The 20,812-nt window shown below is 39.4% G+C and overlaps 2 protein-coding genes across 2 annotated transcripts in view; one reads left to right on the forward strand and one right to left on the reverse strand.

The window, feature by feature from the left end:
* The first annotated feature begins 1,076 nt into the window (after positions 1 to 1,076).
* vsig8a (V-set and immunoglobulin domain containing 8a) lies at positions 1,077 to 17,060 on the forward strand. The gene is made up of 8 exons (XM_028417450.1): positions 1,077 to 1,144; positions 1,257 to 1,345; positions 3,062 to 3,237; positions 4,896 to 5,100; positions 6,782 to 6,937; positions 7,591 to 7,713; positions 11,191 to 11,332; positions 16,688 to 17,060. The coding sequence occupies exons 2-8, from the start codon at positions 1,264 to 1,266 to the stop codon at positions 16,896 to 16,898; spliced, it is 1,095 nt and encodes a 364-aa protein (XP_028273251.1). The 5' UTR covers positions 1,077 to 1,144; positions 1,257 to 1,263; the 3' UTR covers positions 16,899 to 17,060.
* A 2,110-nt stretch (positions 17,061 to 19,170) lies between these two features.
* Positions 19,171 to 20,812, reverse strand: part of vav2 (vav 2 guanine nucleotide exchange factor) — a 115,942-nt gene continuing 114,300 nt past the window's right edge. Inside the window, exon 29 of the mRNA XM_028418493.1 lies at positions 19,171 to 19,755. Coding sequence (XP_028274294.1) covers positions 19,708 to 19,755 — 48 coding nt within the window. The 3' untranslated portion in view covers positions 19,171 to 19,707. The remainder of the gene's footprint in view (positions 19,756 to 20,812) is intronic.

A 20,812-nucleotide genomic window follows, 5' to 3' on the forward strand; every position in this document is an offset into this window, starting at 1 on the left:
CAGTAGAGTACATCAACATAATGTGGCTATGTCACTGTAACATAGGTCCCAATAAAGATGACCTAGAACACTTTGGATTTGTAATAAAAAGGTCCTATGCTTTTTAAAGCTGTTTAAATGTCATTTATTCCAGCTAAATCCATCCAATCCTAAATCCAATACCCTGAAAAGTGTATAGTTCAAACTAAAGAGGTGTGTGGGGTCATAGAGGTGTTAAGCTGGTTTTTAGATGTCTCTCACAGGGGTCCTTTATTCGCTGGTGGCTCTAAATAAGAATATATTTCGATATTGTTCAAATAAATGCCAAGAGCACACTGCAAAAATATATGCAGTAAACTAGTGGAGAAAATTCACATAAAGATTTAAAAGAAGCGTTTGATATTTGTGCACGACTACATCACAGATAAAACACTTTAATCCATTTTTTCCAGGTGTCTGCTGAAGGATACCCCCACCATGTCTTTTTATATAAAGCCTTCTTTCCCTGTAGATGTTGCACAGAGATAAGCTCTGCAGTTTCTCTTCAAAACATGCGGCTATAATGTATGCAACCCTTGTGTTTCTTTTCTTTTTAGTGGTACAACCTGTTTCTTGTCACCTGATACCACATGTGTTCTTCCTTATTATTTGAAACTGGCAGTCATCTGACAAACGAGACGTGTGGTATTGTGTACACAACACTTAAAAAAAAGTGCGATTATCCTGCAAGATGTTTACAGATCAATTATATTCGAATTCATTTGTATGACAACAACACGTGAACTTAATGACCGCTGTTGTCGCTACGGTTCAGCTCTCATCAAATTAACCATCATCTTACTTGCCTTGGTTTTAATTTGTTCACAAGGAAATTGCTTTTTCATTGTTATTCTGCTGCTTGGACACCGATTTCCCTCAATAGCCATCAATGTGCATAATTTACTTCCATTGTGTTTACTTAAAAGCAAAAGAATTCCAAAAGGAATCTCTAAAGGTAAACAGGTACAACTGGTGGTTCCAGTGTCCACCAATAGAAATGTTTCATGCAAATGAGGAAGAGGTGAAAAAAAAAAACAAGAGCTCTGTGTGTAGCCAAGAGATCAGCAGATATCACGCTGCTTTTGTGTTTCACAGGCACACATTTGGACGTGGTATTTTTAGTCAGGTAACATCAATATAAACTCACCTTGAAGTTTTTTATAATGAAAGCTTTAGCTGTATGTTTTTCTTCATTTCATATATTATTGCAGAAGTTTCATGACTTTTATTTCTAACAGGATCAGCATGTTCAGACAAAGCTGCCTCAGCTGTCCTCCTCTGTGCTTCTCCGTCTACCTGTTATTCACCGCAACTCTTTTCATCACAGGTAAGCACACAGGGACACGAGCACAAGAACACACACACACACACACACACACACACACATTGTGAGTATGTCCTTGGTTATTGAGTGTATTGAATTTTATAACAGTTTGTGTGGAGTGGAGCTTCTTTTTAAGAATCAAAAGACCTTTGTGTCTAGTCTCTGTTGAAAAGTAGACCTCGGCTGTGTGAGCTTACCTGCGTTGCCATGGCGCCCACAGTGTAGCCAATCAGGCTTTGGTATAGGTGGCTTCCTAATGTTCCAGGGATTTGAGGTCACATGGGGTTTTTTTAGTCTTCAGGTGTGGCTCATATACAATCTCTCTTGTTTGTGATCTACTATACATTATTTTATACATAAACATAGAAATGAGTCAATTAATAAGTATTGAACGGTGTAATTATTGATCTGAAGTTTGTGTACATTTATGTTTGCTTTTCTGCCTCATTGTGTCTCAAAGGTAAATAATAATCCATATACATAATTATATAAAATAACTCCTTATTGTACTCCCTCCTCATGTAGCTCACTCAAAACAAACTACAAAAGCAAGCCTCTCCTATTAAGTCTGTGCATATGTAAGTGTTTTGTAATAGAAAGCAAAATATGTTTTTTTTTTCTTCTGGAGTATAGAAAGCTTCTAAACCCTTCAGAATTTTCTATATTTCTGCACGAATATAACCCAATGCATAAGCCGGTTTCCATACAACTCTTGACAGTGGAAAATGAGACCCCTCTTCACTGTCATCCAAATTAATAATAAGATACTAGCAGCAGTGTTAATTGTTGTTTCCGTACTTGACAGAATGCTATTGTTATCATAGCTTTCACAGAATTACAGCACATTGCTGTATTTTCCTGATTTAACGGTATAATGCGGGAAACAGGGTTGGCAGTAAATTATGTTTTAGTTTTTTTTGTGAATACAACCTATTACTGACAGCATTGATGGCAGCACTCCTGTGAATATTCAAATACTATGAATGTTCTTCACAGTAACCTTGATTAGCAATTGTAATATGACATCCTATACAACATATCATACAGGACTTGTTACAGCACTGAAAACATTTCTAGTAAAGAGGAGAAAAGATGTAGAAAACATTGAATCCATCACTGATACACTGAATACAGAACTGAAATTAGAGAATATAAATATTGACTTAGAAGATCTATTATACTTAAGTGGAATACATATAGCTTTAAAACCTCATTTGGTATGCAAGAAACAGCAATCATGAACTATGTGGACACCCAGTCAACATGAGTTGTTTGCTGACCTACATTTTTCTGACTTCCTGTCCAGCTTATTAGGGTAATGAGCTATAGGCAATGAATGGAAATATGGAAGTGTTGGACTGGATCAAGAACATTTTCAGGACATTTTCCACTGGTTTGTCAACAAAATGGACAGAACACACATTGATTGATTAATCACAGACAATCAAGCAATAATGCAGCCAATCAGCTGCAGACAACTGAAAACACATCGGCAGTACGCTAAAGTAGCATGTTGTGTCCATTTACTTTTGGTCACAAAGCGTACCAAGCAATATTTGATGTAGGGGCAACAATAAAAGTATAGGGAGAAATGTAATTGTAACTATTATTGAACTCAACCGATATCACCTGAAGATAAAATAAACAGTAAGAAGACAAATTCCCAAACCCCTAATAATATTAATGTGTTTAAAAAATGTAAATACTGTTTTTCTTAAGAACTGAGATCTGCAAGAGGGATGGAGGTGACGTCCACGGGCCCGCAGACCATCCAGAAAGCTGAGGGAGAGAGTGTGACTTTGGGTTGCACCTACACGTCGGGCCCCTCAGACACAGGGGAGCTAGACATCGAGTGGTCTGTGGTCAGCCCGGACACCACGCAGAAAGATCAGATGGTAAGAAGCTGCACGTTCAACTTAATCAGCCAGTGACATGGGTAATGAGACACAGGTGGAAACAAAGAAGGTGGGGCCAAGTAACCACACAGGAAGGAAAAACATAAAGATAACAAGAAAAAAGGACTATCAAAATAAAACAGGAAGTTCAAATAAGGAGGATGAACACATGAAAACATTTACATAACAACACAGATAATCTGATTAACAAAACCATGAACCATGGTTGATATCAGAGGTCAAGGAGAATGGTTGGAGCTGATAAAGAGGCAACAGGAAGTTATATAATGTTATTTCCTGGCATTCCTCCATTGACTTCTTATTTGTTTTAAGACTTTACTGCTTTTCTAATGATTTTGAACACCTTCTTATCTCCACATATATAGTCATATATATGTGACAGACAGCATTCAATTTAAACTAATGGATCTAAATGTGTGTTTTGTGGCTGCAACACATTTCTTTCTGTTAAATGGTGACATTTAATGTATTTGTTTAATAGTTATTTGAGTGGCACAACAATATACGACCTTATTTCATATTTCTGAGAACAGCAAGAATAGAAATAGAAAAAAAGCAGCCTTGTTATGATTTCATTTTTTAAAAACAAACTCGGAGCCTTTATTCTTTTTGTACATTTTGAGGATGGCTCTGTGCTTTTGTATTTTCCAGCTTGTCTGTTGTGCACTAAATGAAAGAGAAAGGTTACTTGAAAGTAAGTGAATAGCATCTTTGTCTTTGTTCTTAAATTATAGCCAGATTTCAGATTTGTTTTTTTTTAATTATTTTATTAATTGTAGACCCTGAAATGAGTTTTAGTGCAAAACACAAACAAATATATCAACATAAGTCCGTGCGATGGTCGTATCTATTTAAATTCCAATATCATTCATGTGCTGCTCTAGGCCTACAAGTCATCTGACTTCAGTTTAGTGAGACTAGCAAATAAATTAACTCTTAACCCCCTTTTTAATTAACCAGGAATTAGTTGTTTATCCAATTTGCCTTTTAAATGAAATGAATCATTTGTGTTGGAAGCTTAAAAGGATGTTTGTTTTGTTTTTTTCTTGAACTCTGCCCTTAGACTACTGCAGGGATTTTTATCAGTCAATACAAGGACTGACAGAATCCACTGCTTTTAACAACTTAGTGCAAAAATCAATATATAGTATAGTCCTAACCAGCTCGTATTCTAAATGAGTCCAAATATTTGAGTAACAGGAAAACAAGCTGACAAGTTATGGTAATTTGCGTGCGTACGCGGCACTGAGAAGACACACAGAGACACATTAGCATTCATTTAGAGAAGTGTGTGTGTTTTTCTATTCCTGCAGATGCACTACTGATCTCCCTGATTTGGTCTCCACTAATTGAGAAAAAATCTGGCATTACTGCATTTCTTCACCACTTAGTTTCTAACTTTTCTGTTTCTTTTGGTATTTTGTCATCAAGCGCACACTAAGACTCTAATTTCTCTTTTCTTGGTGGGGGTGGGGGCTAAAAAACATCAGCCAAAACTGCAACTGCTGAAATAAACAAGGATGAGGAATCTTAAATACAGTGAAACATGTCACGGATCTTACTAAATGATGTCTCACTATATTTAGTAATTATTTGGCAGCAATAAATCTTTATTATCTTCTTTATTTGTCCATCAGCTTATGACCTATTCTGGTGGCACTCAGTACCACTACAGTCCTGAGGCTACCGCCGCAGGGCTCCGCTTTGCCGCTGCCGACCCCTCCACGGGTGACGCTTCTCTCTCCATCGGCCTGCTGTCTCCTGCTCACAGCGCAACCTACCAGTGCAAAGTGAAAAAGTCGCCCGGAGTGGACATGCGCAAGATGTCACTGGTGGTAATGGGTAAGACCGGGCATTGGGTTGCACGCTGGGGTTAACACATGTCACCGTAATGCATTATTTACACCACAACGTGCAGGTGTGGATAATGCTTAAGAGCATTTCAGGGTAGCTACTTTCATGTTTTAAGGCAACATTATTGTAGAAATTCTATACTCTGTAATGGCATCATTACGGGTAATGTTTGTTGAATTAATGGCTTTCTCTGTGTGTCGGTTAAAAAGAAACCACTTTTACTCTATGAACGAAATATTCCTCACTTAATAAAGCATTGCTCCTTATATTCGTGTCAAATTGGGCATTTATGAAATGAAAGAGAATCCAATTTCCCCACTACGTGAGAGAATGATTCTTTTTAGTCTTTGGAGCTGCCCATTGTGCTTTTTTAATATCAATAAAAATTCACCCATATAGATCAAAAGACATATGTCTTTTGTTGATACTATAGTCTGATTGTCAGTCTACCTACTTCACATGCTTCATCTTTCCAGTTTAGTGGCAGTTTATTCCACATCTTTTTGGTACCGCCCCCCTGGAAATTCACCTCGATTCACACACACCAGATTAATTGTTTGTATAGAATAGAAAAAAATAAAAAAAAATCATGATGGCTGGCCCAGGCTAAGGACACCTGGGAACACACGGATGGCAAAGACACAGGGGACTGAATACACAATGTGAGGGTAACAAGACACAGGTGGAAACAATGAGGGAAGGACAGGCAATTACAAAGGAAGGGGAAAAAAAACAAAGAACAGGAAGTAATGCAAGCCAAGATACATAAGAACATAGAGCTACCAAAACAAAACAGGAAGTTCAACTAAGAAATATAAAACACACACACAAATAGATATTTACAAAATAACACTGTAAAATTATGGATTCTGCAAAGCGGCACACTCCAGAGACATTAAGCCAATATGAAGTGTTACAAATTGCAGTTCACACTGTGGCCACTAGGGGCTTGCTACAAAAGAGAGCAAATTCCTATAATATCTCATATTCAAATATTCAACCATAAATCAGAAATTAACTTGTTTATGTACAAAAAAGGCAAAAAAATGATTTTGATAAGTTCCCTTTTAGTGTGATCTGTACAGGAAGTGATTTTGTTTTTATAACTCGATAGCTTCCTGCTTCCTGTTTTGACTCGACCCTGGTGGTTGTTGTTAACATAAAACTACAAGAGGGCAGCAGATATGAACACAGAGCTTGTTTTAGAAGCCTGGAATTACCATGTTCCTGTCATGAAGTAATGTGAACTCAAACAACTCTTAGCATTGAAACAAGGAAGGAGGAAGTGCATTATCCCCCCTTCATTTTCTCCACAGCCTGTGGCTTTTGCTTTAACTTTATCTCCCCAGAACAATTCACCTTCATGTAAACTCAGCCTGGGCTATTTACTATCATTTACAGGCAACATTCAAACATCCTTTGTTGCAGACTTGATGGAATTTTAAGCTTTATGAAAGACTTTTTTTAAACCACTAAATGTGGTTTTAAAATTAGATGTGATCACGTACCATGGTGACATTGATAAATATCTATCGAACTGAGCGCTAACACAGATCAGGTTGTTCCTGGTTCATACAAAATCACAATGCCTAATCCCAAAACAATATTAAGCTTGTACAGCGTTTTTATAAATACATAAATCAAACTTAAACATCCCTGTTGATTCCAGCAAAGCCTTCTGTGCCCAAGTGCTGGGTGGAGGGTGGGGAGCTGGTCGGGGAGGCTGTGAGTCTCCACTGCCAGTCTGCAAAGGGTTCCACTCCCTTAAAATACACGTGGAGTAGAGAAGGAGCAGGCCCCATCCCTCCTGCTGCTGCCATGCAGGGTAAGTGTGACCTCTGCTGACATCAGGACGATACTACACATCAAAGAGATGCTGTGTGTGTGCGTGGGTGTGTGTGTGTGTATGTTGGGTTGGGGGCTGGGGAGGACATGATATGAGAGAAAAGGGAACCTATCAAGCTTTTGTTGGAGCGAAGAAGTGTATACTTTTTTGTATTTTCTTAAAATTGTGGTTGCCGGGATAATCCTGTCATACATACAGTGAAATGTAAACAACTTTACAGAACATTTAAGTTAATAAAATTGTTTAAAACATGTATTTTATATGAACAAAAACATATCAGTTAATTAACTGTTTTATAACAGCACTTTTACAGTTAAAGATTTTTTTCTGTGAACTTTAAGTTGAGTTGTACAAACTGATTTTTTTTTACAGTGTACAAACAAGTCAGAGTTGTTCTCAGCATTGTTTACCGCAGGCTGCATTGATTAGTAGGAAACAACGAAATGTGGCTGCATGCATACAGACATCCGTGAATACATCCTCTACTAATCTACATATTTTGCAGTGAAGAGAGAGAAAAAACAATGAGCCTCACTTTTTCATGTGATTCATCTTCATCTGAACATTTTCTCGAGTTAATCCGTGTGTGTGTGTATGTGTGTGTGTGTGTGGGCATGTGCTTTTTATTTCAGACGGTGCGGCAGGGGAACTGAAAATCAGCAACCACTCACAGAGCTTAGCCGGAGTCTACCTTTGTGAGGTGAACAATGCAGTTGGAGCAGAACGCTGCAGGATCCACTTGAAAGCCAACAAACGTAAGAGTCTTTTTTTTCCCCATACAACAACAACAACACACATGATGCACGTATGAAATCACGAGAGACCCAGATTTGAGATTTCATCCTCTTAAAGTCTCCTCTCTTTGTTGCTGTGCCACAATATCCTCATTGCTCCACTTTTCACATGCAGGATTTTCAGTGACAAGAGAGGGTCACAGTCATGCCTGGAAATAGCTGCAGTTGCACTAGTTTTGTGCTGTTAAAGCAACACAATGGAGCTAGATGGGAAACTCGCTCTGGGGGAATCCCTGTGAATTTAAGGAGTGTGCAATGCAGCTATTGTAAATACTTGTTGTGGTAACATGTAGTGCATGCGTCATTTATTTACACGGTGATGAATGGCGAAAACAAAACGTCACACCACAAATCCAAACCCCATAACATGAATGCAAAAGGCCCAACACAAATAACAAATACTGACACAGATCACAAAAAAGCTTAGCCTCACAACAGATGTTGAAACTGGTGTGAACATAATCTCTACGCTGTGTGATTTTTATCAATCCTATAAGACCATTGCACAACACACTATGTGAAGTGAATCTGATAAACTTTGGTATGACGTCAAGTTTCATGAGTGCAGATTGTATGACGACCATTCACTGAATTGCAGGCGATCGCAGGTTACGATGTACGTCAACATGCGAGGAGGAGGAAGACATGGACGCGGGGTGACGTCGTAGCAGCTGTCACACCGTCATCCTACATTTCTGGCACTGCTAGAATTTTATCTCAGGTTATCTTTGGTCACAAGACGTTGACAACAGCGTTGTGGAACCTGTCTCACAGTGCGGCGTAAGAACACCGTTTTAGAGCCACGATTCTCCTACGATGGTTGTCTTTCATCTGGTACAGCCAAAAATCGCAGTGTAAATCAGGCATAAAAGTTTTCTTTATGATACTTTCACTGTTTTTTCTCTACTAGTTACCGTATTTTTGGGACTATAGGCCGCACCGGAGTATAAGTCGCATCAGCCAAAAATGCGTAATGAATGAATAAATGCGTAAGAAGAAAAAATCATAGATAAGTCGCACCGGACCACTAGTCGCACCAGCGGGCCAACGTAAATCACTAGGCTTTTAGCATAACGTTGCCTCTTGAATTCCTCTTAACTTAAGTGGTGCAGGGAGACACGCGCATTTCAACAAGTCCTCATGCCGTCCTCGCACCGCACAGAAATTCCTATAAATACCCTGTAAATACCCTGTAAATGAGTAAAAGGCGACTACTGTGCGCTCATATAGCTGTCTGGAATCAGCGACCTATCGACTAAGGTTCAGCTGCAAGCACACTTTCCATGAACGTGCGCGTCACCTATGCTCGGAATGCAAAGTGTGGATAAGATGGACGTGTAAGAGAACCATCAGGAGAGGGACAGAACAGCTACCATTATATTTCTAATGGGATGTCAGGACACAAGGCTAACTAATTGTATATAAGTCGCACCTGAGTAAAAGTCGCATACCCAGCCAAAGGATAAAAAAAGTGCAACTTATAGTCCGGATAATGCAGTAATGCTAAAATTGCTACAAAGTTCCACTGGCTTCTCCTTGTTAGTGCTGCAGTTAACTTCCCTTAATGTGACTTATCAAGCTTTTGCATTCGTGTTGTGCCTTCCTGCATCCATAGGGTACCATTAAGGTAGGAATATTGACACTATGCTATGTATTGATATGCCATCGAACATTTTTGTTAACATTATTTTAAGGAAAAAAGCTTTAAGTGAGCATTAGTGACTATAAATACAGTAATAATAATGGATCAGTAGTAAAAAATGACTTATCAAAGCAGCTTTGTTATGTTATATTTTGAAATGGAAAGTCCAAGCACAGACTGCATAGTGTAACACATCTGAACGAATAGCATATAAGAGCCGTGTCACAGGTAATGTATGTGCGAGCAGCAGCGGGGAGTACAGTGCAGTGATTCAGCATGCCATTATAGAATAAATCATGGCTTACTTTACACTCAAACAAGCAAACTGCAACCTCTGGATCCATAAAATGAGTTTGTCTCTGCATGGCCCATGATCTGTGGGGGCAAGCCTCCAATCTTACATCTTGTCGAGTCCATAACTCCTTGACTCAGATTTTTTTGGCTTTAAGTGGTGAATCATTCATTTTGGTTTAAAGTGCAAAGCTGCTTTCCTGGAGCAAAGAATCAGATCCTGTAGCTTAGGGAATGCAGCCAAGGTTCTGCAACATAATTAATAAGAACAAGAAGTTTGCTGCAAAACAGTTTTTCCTTTTTTTCTCTTGAATAACATTATAGCTGTAATAAATAAAAAAAAAGCACATATGTTGCAAGGGTACGCAACATTTACTTTATGATGTGTTAATGTGTGACAGAGTATAACAGCTTACCTATTATGATGTGCAACCAGATGATGCATAGACTGTTTATAAAGATAGATGACATGACAGCCCTCAAAAAGTGAGACCAAAACATTTAGATTGCCCCCTTTTGGCTGGCTGCAGTATATGTCATATACTACCTGAGCAACTTGTGTGGGTTGTAGACACCGCCTCATGCTACCTCTAGGGGTGAGAGCACTGACAAAATGCAAAAGTGATCAAACATCAGGCAGAAAGGATGAGAGCAGAGAAATGGTCTGTGGTCAGCACCTGCAGAACCTCTCCTTTATAGGGCTGTCTTGATATTCAAGACTCAGCACAGAACGCCACAGGAGGTCCTTCCTGCCAGTGGCCATCAGACTGTATAACTCCTCCCCTTTCTGTAGGGAGAAGCGCTAGATAATCATGTCAGGCATCACTGTCATTCCCTCCACTTGTCTATGTTTATGTTTACTTAGCACCTTACATCTCCATATTTGTATCCATGTATCATATATTGTGCTCATACTGCGTACTGTACTCTTATTTTGGATTATAGTGACACTTATACTCTTATACTCTGTACTTAACTGCATTTAATGTAACTTGATACCTCTGGCACAAGAATTTCCTTCGGGATTAATAAAGTTTTATCTTATCTTATCTTATCTTATCTTATAACTGCCTCATTTCCACCTGTTGTCTGTTCCATTTGCACAACAGCAGCTGAAACTGATTCACAATCACCGTTGATCCTAACTGGACAGGCTGATTACACAGAAGAGTGATTGACTTGGAGTTGCATTGTGTTCTTTAAGTGTTCCCTTTATTTTTTTTATATTTTTTCAAGTTGGCAGGGCCCCTTTAAGCAAACATTCTGGTTTCACTTTTGTAATTTGGGTTTAACCATTTGGTTATATTAGCAAAAAAAACAAAACAAACAAACACTATTTCAAAAAACGTCTAACCAAATTAGATTTTTATTAAAGTTGTTTTTCTAGGAATCAACTTGTAATGAGGAGCAGTGCAAAGCTAATCACAACAAGAACATTAGCGTGTAATAGATTCTTCTGACTGCACAATTTAAGTCTGAGTCTAACAACAAAAATCATTTCACAGCTCCAAACAAAGTTGGCGTGATAGTTGGCACAATCGTTGGTTCCCTGCTCCTCATCATCATCCTGCTGGTCTTCATCGCGCTTCTTTACTGGAAGTTGAGCAGCAGACGTCACTATGACAAGGAGTTCTCCAACGAGATCAGGTACGGCACTGCAGCTCTGGCAGAGCACACACACACACACACACACACACACACACACACACACACAGTCTGTCTCTCTCTATTGCTCATACACACACACACACACACACACTTTCTTGTCCTCATTTATCACCAAAAAGTCCTTTGAGTACCAAACTTTGACTTCTGTCAGCATTAAGTTTTGTCAGCCGGGTTGTGAAGTTGTGGATCAGCATAAATTAGTAATAATAAGATGTTTCTGACTTTACAGCACAAAACATAAAAAAATGAGAAGACACTAACAACCAAACTTAAAAAGAAATAGTTGCAATTATAAGATATAAAACAACGCACATAAAAAGACCAAAAACTGAAGCTCTGACTCTAACAAACCAAGCAAGAAGCACATAAATACAGAAAAATACTTTCTATTTAAGAGTCCTTGAGATAAAACAAGTCTCCTCAGTCAAGGATGTTATGATTTGATATCTGTTCTACGTTCATTCTTTTAATCAGGTGCCTGCGATCTCACATGAAGGGTTTGGTAAAATCCAGTGTGTCGAGTGTGGAAACATTTCTTCCTGTTGGTGCAGATACAGCAGCAGCACTGTGACAGCCTGCGATGGTTCATTAAAACTTCTTTCTGTTGATCTTCTCTGTCTGTCTTGCAAACATGACAGGCTGAGTAAGTGTCAACAAACACCCTGGGGGTGTTTCTGGTTTAGACTCCTGCTATTACATTTTGGAATTAGATTGAACATTGGTATCAAAATACCCCTTTATAGCACTTTTTGTGTAAATCCTTCTAAGTCTGCACACTATTACCCCGTTCACACTGGGGAAAAAATTCGGGCCTATCCAGATGTTTTTTTCTGTTTGAGTGTGAACACCTCAAATCCAGCAGTATACAGTTTGATTTCAATCTTGCTAGATCCACCCACGAGAGGTGGCGACACGAGACACAAAACCGCATGACGCATGTGCACACGTGGTCCTACCGCGGCCTGAACGGACTCTGTATATTACGAGGCGCCACCTAGTGGTTTGGAGGACAGCAAACACTAGCCAGATTTGAAAAAAATAGGTCTGAACACATCCAGCTTAAAGGCTGTCTGGGCTCAATCCTACTCTAGTTGGAATGACTTTCTCCTAGTCAAATCAATCCAGCTAGAGCGGGATTCAGGCCATATCTGGATATATCAGTTTTTTTCTAAGATTGAACAACGCGAATCCAGATATATTCTGATTAATTTTAATCAACCTCTCTGAGGTGGATCTAGTCGGATTGGTTTAAATCTGGCTCAGGTCTAGCGAATCCTGCTAGCGTCGTCATACTTCAGGTTCACGGGGAGAGTGTTCGGGTTGTGTACAAAAGCCGTATGTAAACAACCGTCAAACTATGACAGCTTTGCCTTCAACATGGCTACAAAGGAATAAACTGCTTTTTGAACTGAAAAAAATTAAAACGAGAAAATGACTCATGCACGTGCACGCTGTCCTACTGCAGCCTGAACAGACTCTGAATTTTACAAGGTGCCACCTATCGATATGGTTTGGTTTTGGTATGGTTAAGCTGGATTAAGCGCGGACAAGTTTCTAATTTTTAAACAGATATTTTTAAACTGGTGATGTGTCTACTGCTGCGGAACGGTGCAAAAATGGCACAGAGGGCACTGCTGTTCTTGGGGCGATGTTCTGCAGCTGACCTCTCATACTGACATTTTTTTCAAAAGTATTTAAAAAATAAAAAAAGATGAAGTTGTGGTTCAGACACAGTTTAAAAAAAAAAACATCCCACATGCTTTCAAAGTAGATGCTGGAATGGGAGCGGTGTCAGTGTGGGAGGACAGTGTCTTGAGCTCTGCAGACAGGAAAGGCACTTGGAGCCACAAGACTGATATGAGCTCCATATCTGTGATAAACAGAGGTTCAACTGTCTCCACGTGAACGTGAGAAAAGCTCACAGGAGAGGTGGCAAAGCTATAATAATTCATAATACTTCTTCTTCTTCTGACATCTGTCAGGGACCAGGGCGTTGAAGGTAAAAGTAAACACTGCAGCTTGAGAAGTTCAAATAAGTCCGCAGGGTATTAAACCAACTAAAGTACTGACTGCAAATGTGCATCAGTTTAGCTAACTGCTAAGCTTCAACACAGGGTTATCAGACCAAAACAACATGCTGAAAGACACTGTAATGCAAATATATCTGTTTTATTGTCCCTATTTTTTCCACTGCAAGAACTAACAGGCAGCTTTATACTGGTTCATACCTCTGAAATGTACCTTGTGGGACTCTTTCAGGGGAGAGGCCCACCAGGTATTTTTGTTTTTTCAAGCAACAGCAATTCAAAGTAAAATGATGAAGAAATGCAAAACAAAATGAACTGATAAGAAAACGAGTTTACCTGGAAGCTGATAGGGCCTATAATCCAAGCAGGATTAGGGCCATATCTGGATATATCTGGATTTATTTCAATATTTCTAGTCAGTTTGGCTTACATCTGGCTCAGGTCTGAACGCAAATATGGCTAGCGAATCCTGTGACGTCATACTTCGGGGTTCACAGGGACAGTGTCCGGGTCGCATGCAAAAGCCGTATGTAAACAACCATTGAACTACGACAGCTTTGCCCTGAGTTTATTTTCGACAGGGCTACAACGGAATAAAACTGCTTTTTGAACCGAAAAAAATGAAAGAACGAGCAACACAGGACAATAAAATAACGCATGACGCACACGCGGTCCTACCGCAGCCTGAACTATGTATATTACAAGGCGCCACCTAGCAGTTTGGAGGACAACAAACAAGCTGGGTTAAACTGGATTGAGCGTGGACACGCGTGTGTGATAGCCTATCTGAAAATAGGTCTGAACATATCCAGCTTAAAGGCTACCCAGATACAATCCTACTCTAGCTGGATTGACTTTCTCCAGTGTGAACGGGGCCTAAGTTATTAGGTGGCTGATTTTCTGCAGTGGATAATAAAATAAAAATATGAATCACAGCAGCTTTAAAGATGTTAAATAACAAACGGATTTGAGTTATTTGCAAAGCCCTTAGCAAAACGTACTTAATCGAGTGTAATACTTAACTGCCAGTAAGAATGAGAGTGAATAAAAGTAATAGAATTCACGATTCAGCCTTTAATGGCTTGTGGCTAATTCTGTATGCATGTTAAGTGTTTTCAGGACAGACTTTATGTGAAAAGATGAGGCGAATAACTTGACTGGCAGAACAACACAAGCGTGGAAATAACCAGGAAATGAGATTCCTAATTAACGTTTAATTTCCTGCGTTCGGTTGGTGTGCATTCTTCAAAACATCTCGGACTTACTGCACAGTAGTCCCAGCCCTGAAGACCCGAGTTGTCTTATTTTCCATTTCAGCTTAACAAAAGCAAATTTATTCCCTTTACAAGCAAAAAAAATCGGAGTCGTTGGCCTCCACGGGAGCAGAAAATGCCAAAGTCGATCGGCTGTGCGGGTGTTTTTTCTTTGACAGAGTAGCAGATCCCAGCTGGTATTGCAAAGTTACATAAATGCAGAATGCAAAGTAGCTTCTAAGCTGGGAAATTGGCAGCAGTGTTGACGAGGGGAAGATTGTACTGTATGTTTCTTGTCAGTGTTTGCTGCTTGAAACCACCACCACCACCAGAGTGAATATTATGCTTCAAGTGAAAGAAGAAGGGTAAGGCAAGGTCTCTGTGAAAGAAGGCACCCCCATGGGAAGAGCACCCCAAAAATAGGCAAAAACAAACAACAGATTTCTCTTCTTTACCTGCAGCATTTTACTGTAAGTCCACTGTGGGAGATATGGATACAGAAAGCAAAACAACATCAGATATGTATACAGTGAATATACAGTGGGGATATGGAAAGTATTCAGACCCCCTTACATTTTTCACTCTTTGTTATATTGCAGCCATTTGCTAAAATCATTTAAGTTTATTTTTTTCCTCATTAATTTACACACAGCACCCCATATTGACAGAAAAACTGTTTTTATTAAAAAGGAAAAACTGAAATGGTCCTAAGTATTCAGAGCTTTTGCTCAGTATTTAGTAGAAGCAGCATTTTGACCTAATACAGCCATGAGTCTTTTTGGGGAAACATGCAACCCGTTTATCACACCTGGACTTGGGGATCCTCTTCCTTGCAGATTCTCTCCATGTTGGATGGTAAATGTTGGTGTATGGCCATTTTTGCTCTCTACAAAGATGCTCACCACCCGGTTGCGGGGGCAGCAGTCTAAGCAGGGACACTCAGACTTCTCTCTCACCGGAAACTTCCTCCAGCTCTTCCGGGGGACTCCCGAGGCATTCCCAGGCCAACCAAGACAAGACTGCGTCCTGGGTCTTCCCCGGGGTCTCCTCCCAGTGGGACATGCCCGGAACACCTCCCCAGGGAAGTGTCCAGGAGGCATCCGAAACAGATGCCTGAGCCACCTCTCAATGTGAAGGAGCAGTGGCTCTACTCCAAGCTCCTCTCGGGTGACCAAGCTCCTCACACTGTCTCTAAGGGAGCGCCCAGCCACCCTTCGAAGGAAACTCATTTCGGCTGCTTGTATTCGCAATCTCATTCTTTCGGTCACTACCTAATGATCATGACCATAGGTGATGGTAGGAACATAGATTGACCGGTAAATCGAGAGCATTGCCTTTCGGCTCAGCTCCTTCTTCACCACGACCGGTACAGCGACCGCATTATTGCGGAAGCTGCACCGATCTACCTGTCAATCTCCTGCTCCATTTTTCCCTCACTCGTGAATGAGACCCAGAGATACACAAACTTCTTCCACATTCAAGAACAGTCACAGAGTTGTTGTGAAGCCACTTCTTGGTTATTTTAGCTGTGTGCTTAGGATCATTGTCTTGTTGGAAGGTAAACCTTCAGCCCAGTTTAAGGTCCTGACACTCTGGAGAAGGATCTCTTATCAAGGATAAAACTGTACTTGTACATTCATCTTTCTCTTGATTGCAACCTGTCGTCCTGTCCCTGTGGCTAAAAAAACACCCCCACAGCATGATGCTGCCACCACCATGCTTCACTTGGGACTGTATCGGACAGGTGATGAACAGTGTCTGGTTTTCTGCACACATACCGCTTAGAATTAAGGGCAAAAAGATCTATCATGGTCTCATCAGACCAGAGAATCTTATTTCTCACCTTTATTTCTCAAATTTAAGGGGGTCTGAATACTTTCCAAACCCACTCTAAAGTAGGCTTGAATAAACCTTCTTTGGGTGTTTCTAAAGATCTGTAAAAACCCCATACATTTGCATGGACTTTGAGGTATTAGTGTTGACATTACGCTACTTTCCTCTAACCTTGTTGTTGTCTCTCTCTCTCGCTCTCTCTGTGCTCCCATGTCAAACAGGGAGGACGTTCCACCTCCTGACAGCCGCCCAGTCAGCCGCTACACGAACAGAAGCTCCATCCAGAGACCGCAGGTGACCTACTGTCAGGTGGGCGGCACAGAGGTCAGCTCTTACAGTGAGGGATGCGCACAATCTCCCTTCGGCAACACACACACACCGGCCATATATGATCCAGTTGAATACGACGCCGAGATCGGATACGCAGTGTGACAGTCAACAACAACCGGAGAACGCTTCAGGACAGTTTGGACACCAAAAACAAGTGGAGCAGAGTTAGATCAACTGAATTTATATGTATGATAATATTGTTTAAAGTAATGGCTTTAGGGTTATTTTTGTGACACAATTGTCCATCAATACTAGTTCAGACATGTTGCCCATGAAGTTGTAATAAAATGCAAAGTGGGATAGATGTGGAACTATAAAATCATTTTTTAATGTTAATAACGATCTTATCTTTAGGTGATGCCACCTGCATCCCAGTCAGCTTATATAGCTGATTAAATATTATGTTGACTTAGATTTAGGTGACAGAAGATAAGACATTATTAAAATACTCACCTTAATCTGTTAAATCCACTTTTAGAATCACAGATTGGTCATGAAGAGCTTTTGTGTAATAATATGTACAGTATATATCTTCTATATTAAATTGTTCTGCTATGTGCCGTGATATTGAATTTTTTATTTTTTTTTTAAATCTTTGTGTCAGCTGCTGTGATACAACCAAGCCAACCAAAGCTAAGCTAATGCTAACCAAGCAGCCATTGCTAGGTGTATCTGCCTCACTGTTAGGTAGATTATAAATTCTAATGTGGCATTTGAAGGTAAAAGATTCAAAGATTCAAATAATCCAAGTCTCATATTTAAACCAAAGGAGAAATATTTATTTCATGATAGACCTCATTTGGAAATATTCAACCATTCAAAAAAAAAAAAATGTACACGATTAATTTTATTTTTGTCGAGGATGAACTGACAGGAGTTGAAATATCAATAGTCACATGCAATGGGGTTTTTTATGTCCACTACATAAAAAGCGACTAGATCCACCTCCCTCCCTCCTACACCACCATCACCACCACCACCACCACCACACTAACCACCCTTAATCCAGACAACATGAAGGACTCACTCCCTCACACACAGTGGTTGGACTTTTCCTGCTTGGTGGCAGTCGGCCTTTGCAATAACACACATCATAGACAGTCAGAAAGTTTCAAACTTAAACATATGGTTGTCTCCTGCATGTGAACCAGCCAGAGCTGATGTGCTCAGTGTTTGCACTTTACCTCTCAGCGGGATGTATGAAGTTGGTTCTGTTGGTTTTTAATGACTTGTTTTGTTGACCTTTTTGTTTTTTTTTGAAGCAGTAGCAGCAGCAGAACAGCTGCTTTCATTTCATAAGCAGCTGCTCTATAGAAATTACAGTGTTTTGCAAAGCAGTTTTTTGTGTGTGCCGCATCAATACCGTATCTACATCAACACACTAAATATGTGTCGTGTAAGAAGATTAAGGCCATATATCCCAGTTAGTCAATAAACTGTGTATCAAATTGTATAACAACAACAACAACAACTACAACAAAAATGAACTTATAAAGAAAGCTCGACGAGGTTGGTAAAAATCTCAGAAAAGCCGTTTAGGTGTGTTGATGCTCTTCATAGAAAAAGTGATGAACGCTGCACTCAGCACACTGTATACTGTAAAATAGCTGTGACATTGTAAAGAAGTTATGGCTGCAAGAAATCGCCAGAAATAAGAGGAAACACTAAGCACCGCACCCCTAGAAAAATCACCTTCTACGGATTCCTTCAAAATAAAAGTCTTGCAACACTGTTTCATTTTCACCAGTCTGCACAGCACCAAAATCAATTCCAGAAAATGACTACAAGGGGAAATACATCCCATCACCTGATCATCTGTTTATAAAGAAAAAAAAACAATAAGGCAAAAAAAATAAAACCCCATAAAGACATTAAAACATGGCTGAATTTGGCTTTAATTGGTCCAAAAGTATTGTGATCCTGTGCAAGTAAGACGAGACAAACAATAAGACTTTAAATCTGTGACGTAGCTGTAAGAGAGTTTCCCTTTAGCATCCAGCTGTTTGCACCCACACGCAATTTGTGGCACCAAAAACTGATGTGTGTATCCTTCTTGGAGTTAAAATGCTTCAACGTCTCTCAGTGCCTCACCCATCTTTAAGTCCTCTGCATGTGGATGAACCATCTGTTTGTTGAGGATGGCAATGTTTTCGTTTTTTTTTATTTTCTTGGCAGATGCTGAGGTTCAGTAAGCAACGACCATTCTTCAAAGGCACCGTACTGTACATTGGTCTGTGTATGTGTGTGTGTGTGTGTGTTTTTATGTGGGCTGCACATGGGCACATGCATACATGGAGAAGTAAAAACCAGTCAACAAAAGTCGATTCCCTCCACTGGTGTCAGCCCACAAGGCATCACCATGACAACTAAGGCAAAAAATCTCTCAACTTGAAAACATCTTTTTTTTTTTTTTTTTAAGTTTTTTTTCTTATCCGATTCTTTCCCCCACAATAATCATTAGTAATGATAATAATCTCTATTCAATAAATTATCTATACTGTACAATTATTTCACCTCGCATACACCTGCAACAAAGGGGTTATTTTATTTTTTTTTCCAAAGTAAAGCTATAGACAGTCAGTGTCTGCCGTGTCCTCTGTTAAGCAATAGTCTCTGCAGAGCACACGGCGAGCCAGTCCTTTCTTCTTTCACTGTACAGAAATCAAACAGGACATCCTGCGAAAAAAAAAACAAAAGCCGATGCATAATTGAAGACAGAGAAACGCAGTAGAAACGCTCAAAAAAATGAGAGTCCGGCAAAAAAAAACAAAAAAAAAAAACAACAACAATGAAAAGTTCATTTGTTCCACTTGTGTTATTTTCCTGGAGACAGTGAGTGATTTTCTCTGAGAACAGTAGATAGAGGATGCATCCTGATTTAAAGGGAGGCGGGCCCACGACATCCTAAGACTTACTGCACCCCTTCTTCGTCCACGTAGGTTGAGGGAAACCATCCAATCTAAAAAATAATATGCAAAACAGCAATGGTCAGACTCCTTTTATGGTAACAAAGGATGTGCATTCATTTCTCTCATGTGCTGTGATTTGTGAATTGTTACTGCACTAATTTGTCAGAGGTGACGTGCATTATTTTCAGACAAATGCACTGCTCGGTAGCAACCTCTCCTCCGTGCTAAAAAAACCTACTTGAAGGCTACTTCAAATGCTACTTGGGCTGTTGCTAGGCAACAATTTCTCCTACTTGTTGGAATGGTGAAAAAAAATTACTGAGCTAAGAGGAGTAATACCAACACTTGTATTAAAGGCAACAATAAGAGCTCAATGCATACCTGTTGGGAGTGTCTGTATGTGGGCATGTCATGTGGTTAAATGATTGTGTGTCCATGTTTGTTAGATTGGATCAAAATAGTTAAATTAGGAAGGTGGAACTGTTAATTGAGCACAAAATGACATGTTCTAGGTAAAGGGAGGTGAAGTTTTTCAAGACATACGCAGTATGTGTGCAGTGTGTTTTTAAAAGAAACAATTACGATAATGGTCCTTGAATGCACCATGTGTTGACATATGGTTCTGTACAATTTCACTAAATCATAAGATCATAAAATACACTAAAACAATATATATATATATTGTTATAGTGTATTTTTTAATCAAGTAGAATAAAGCAGCTGTGTCAATCATTTTCTGAGCTTATATATATATATATATATATATAAATAATATTCAATAAATAAATAAATAATAAAAACATGCACTAGATAAGAAACCTAGCTGAAGAAATGATACATATCTTAATTTAATTTAATTTAATTTAATTTAATTTAATTTAATTTAATTTAATTTAATTTAATTTAATTTAATTTAATTTGCTCATGCTTTGTGACTTTATGTTGTATTACACAGATTTCATGTTTGACTTCTCTCTGCTTTTAGCCATGGTTGCTCCCTCAGAGCTGCAGCATTACTATAATGCAGCGGGGGCTAAAATAACTACGCAAACTTGACACAAGTGGAAAAACTCCCACAGACTGCTCTTGGTTGGAGGGTTAGCAAAT

The sequence above is a fragment of the Parambassis ranga genome, chromosome 12 (assembly GCF_900634625.1).
Source record: "Parambassis ranga chromosome 12, fParRan2.1, whole genome shotgun sequence".
In the NCBI taxonomy this organism is placed as follows: Eukaryota; Metazoa; Chordata; class Actinopteri; family Ambassidae; genus Parambassis; species Parambassis ranga.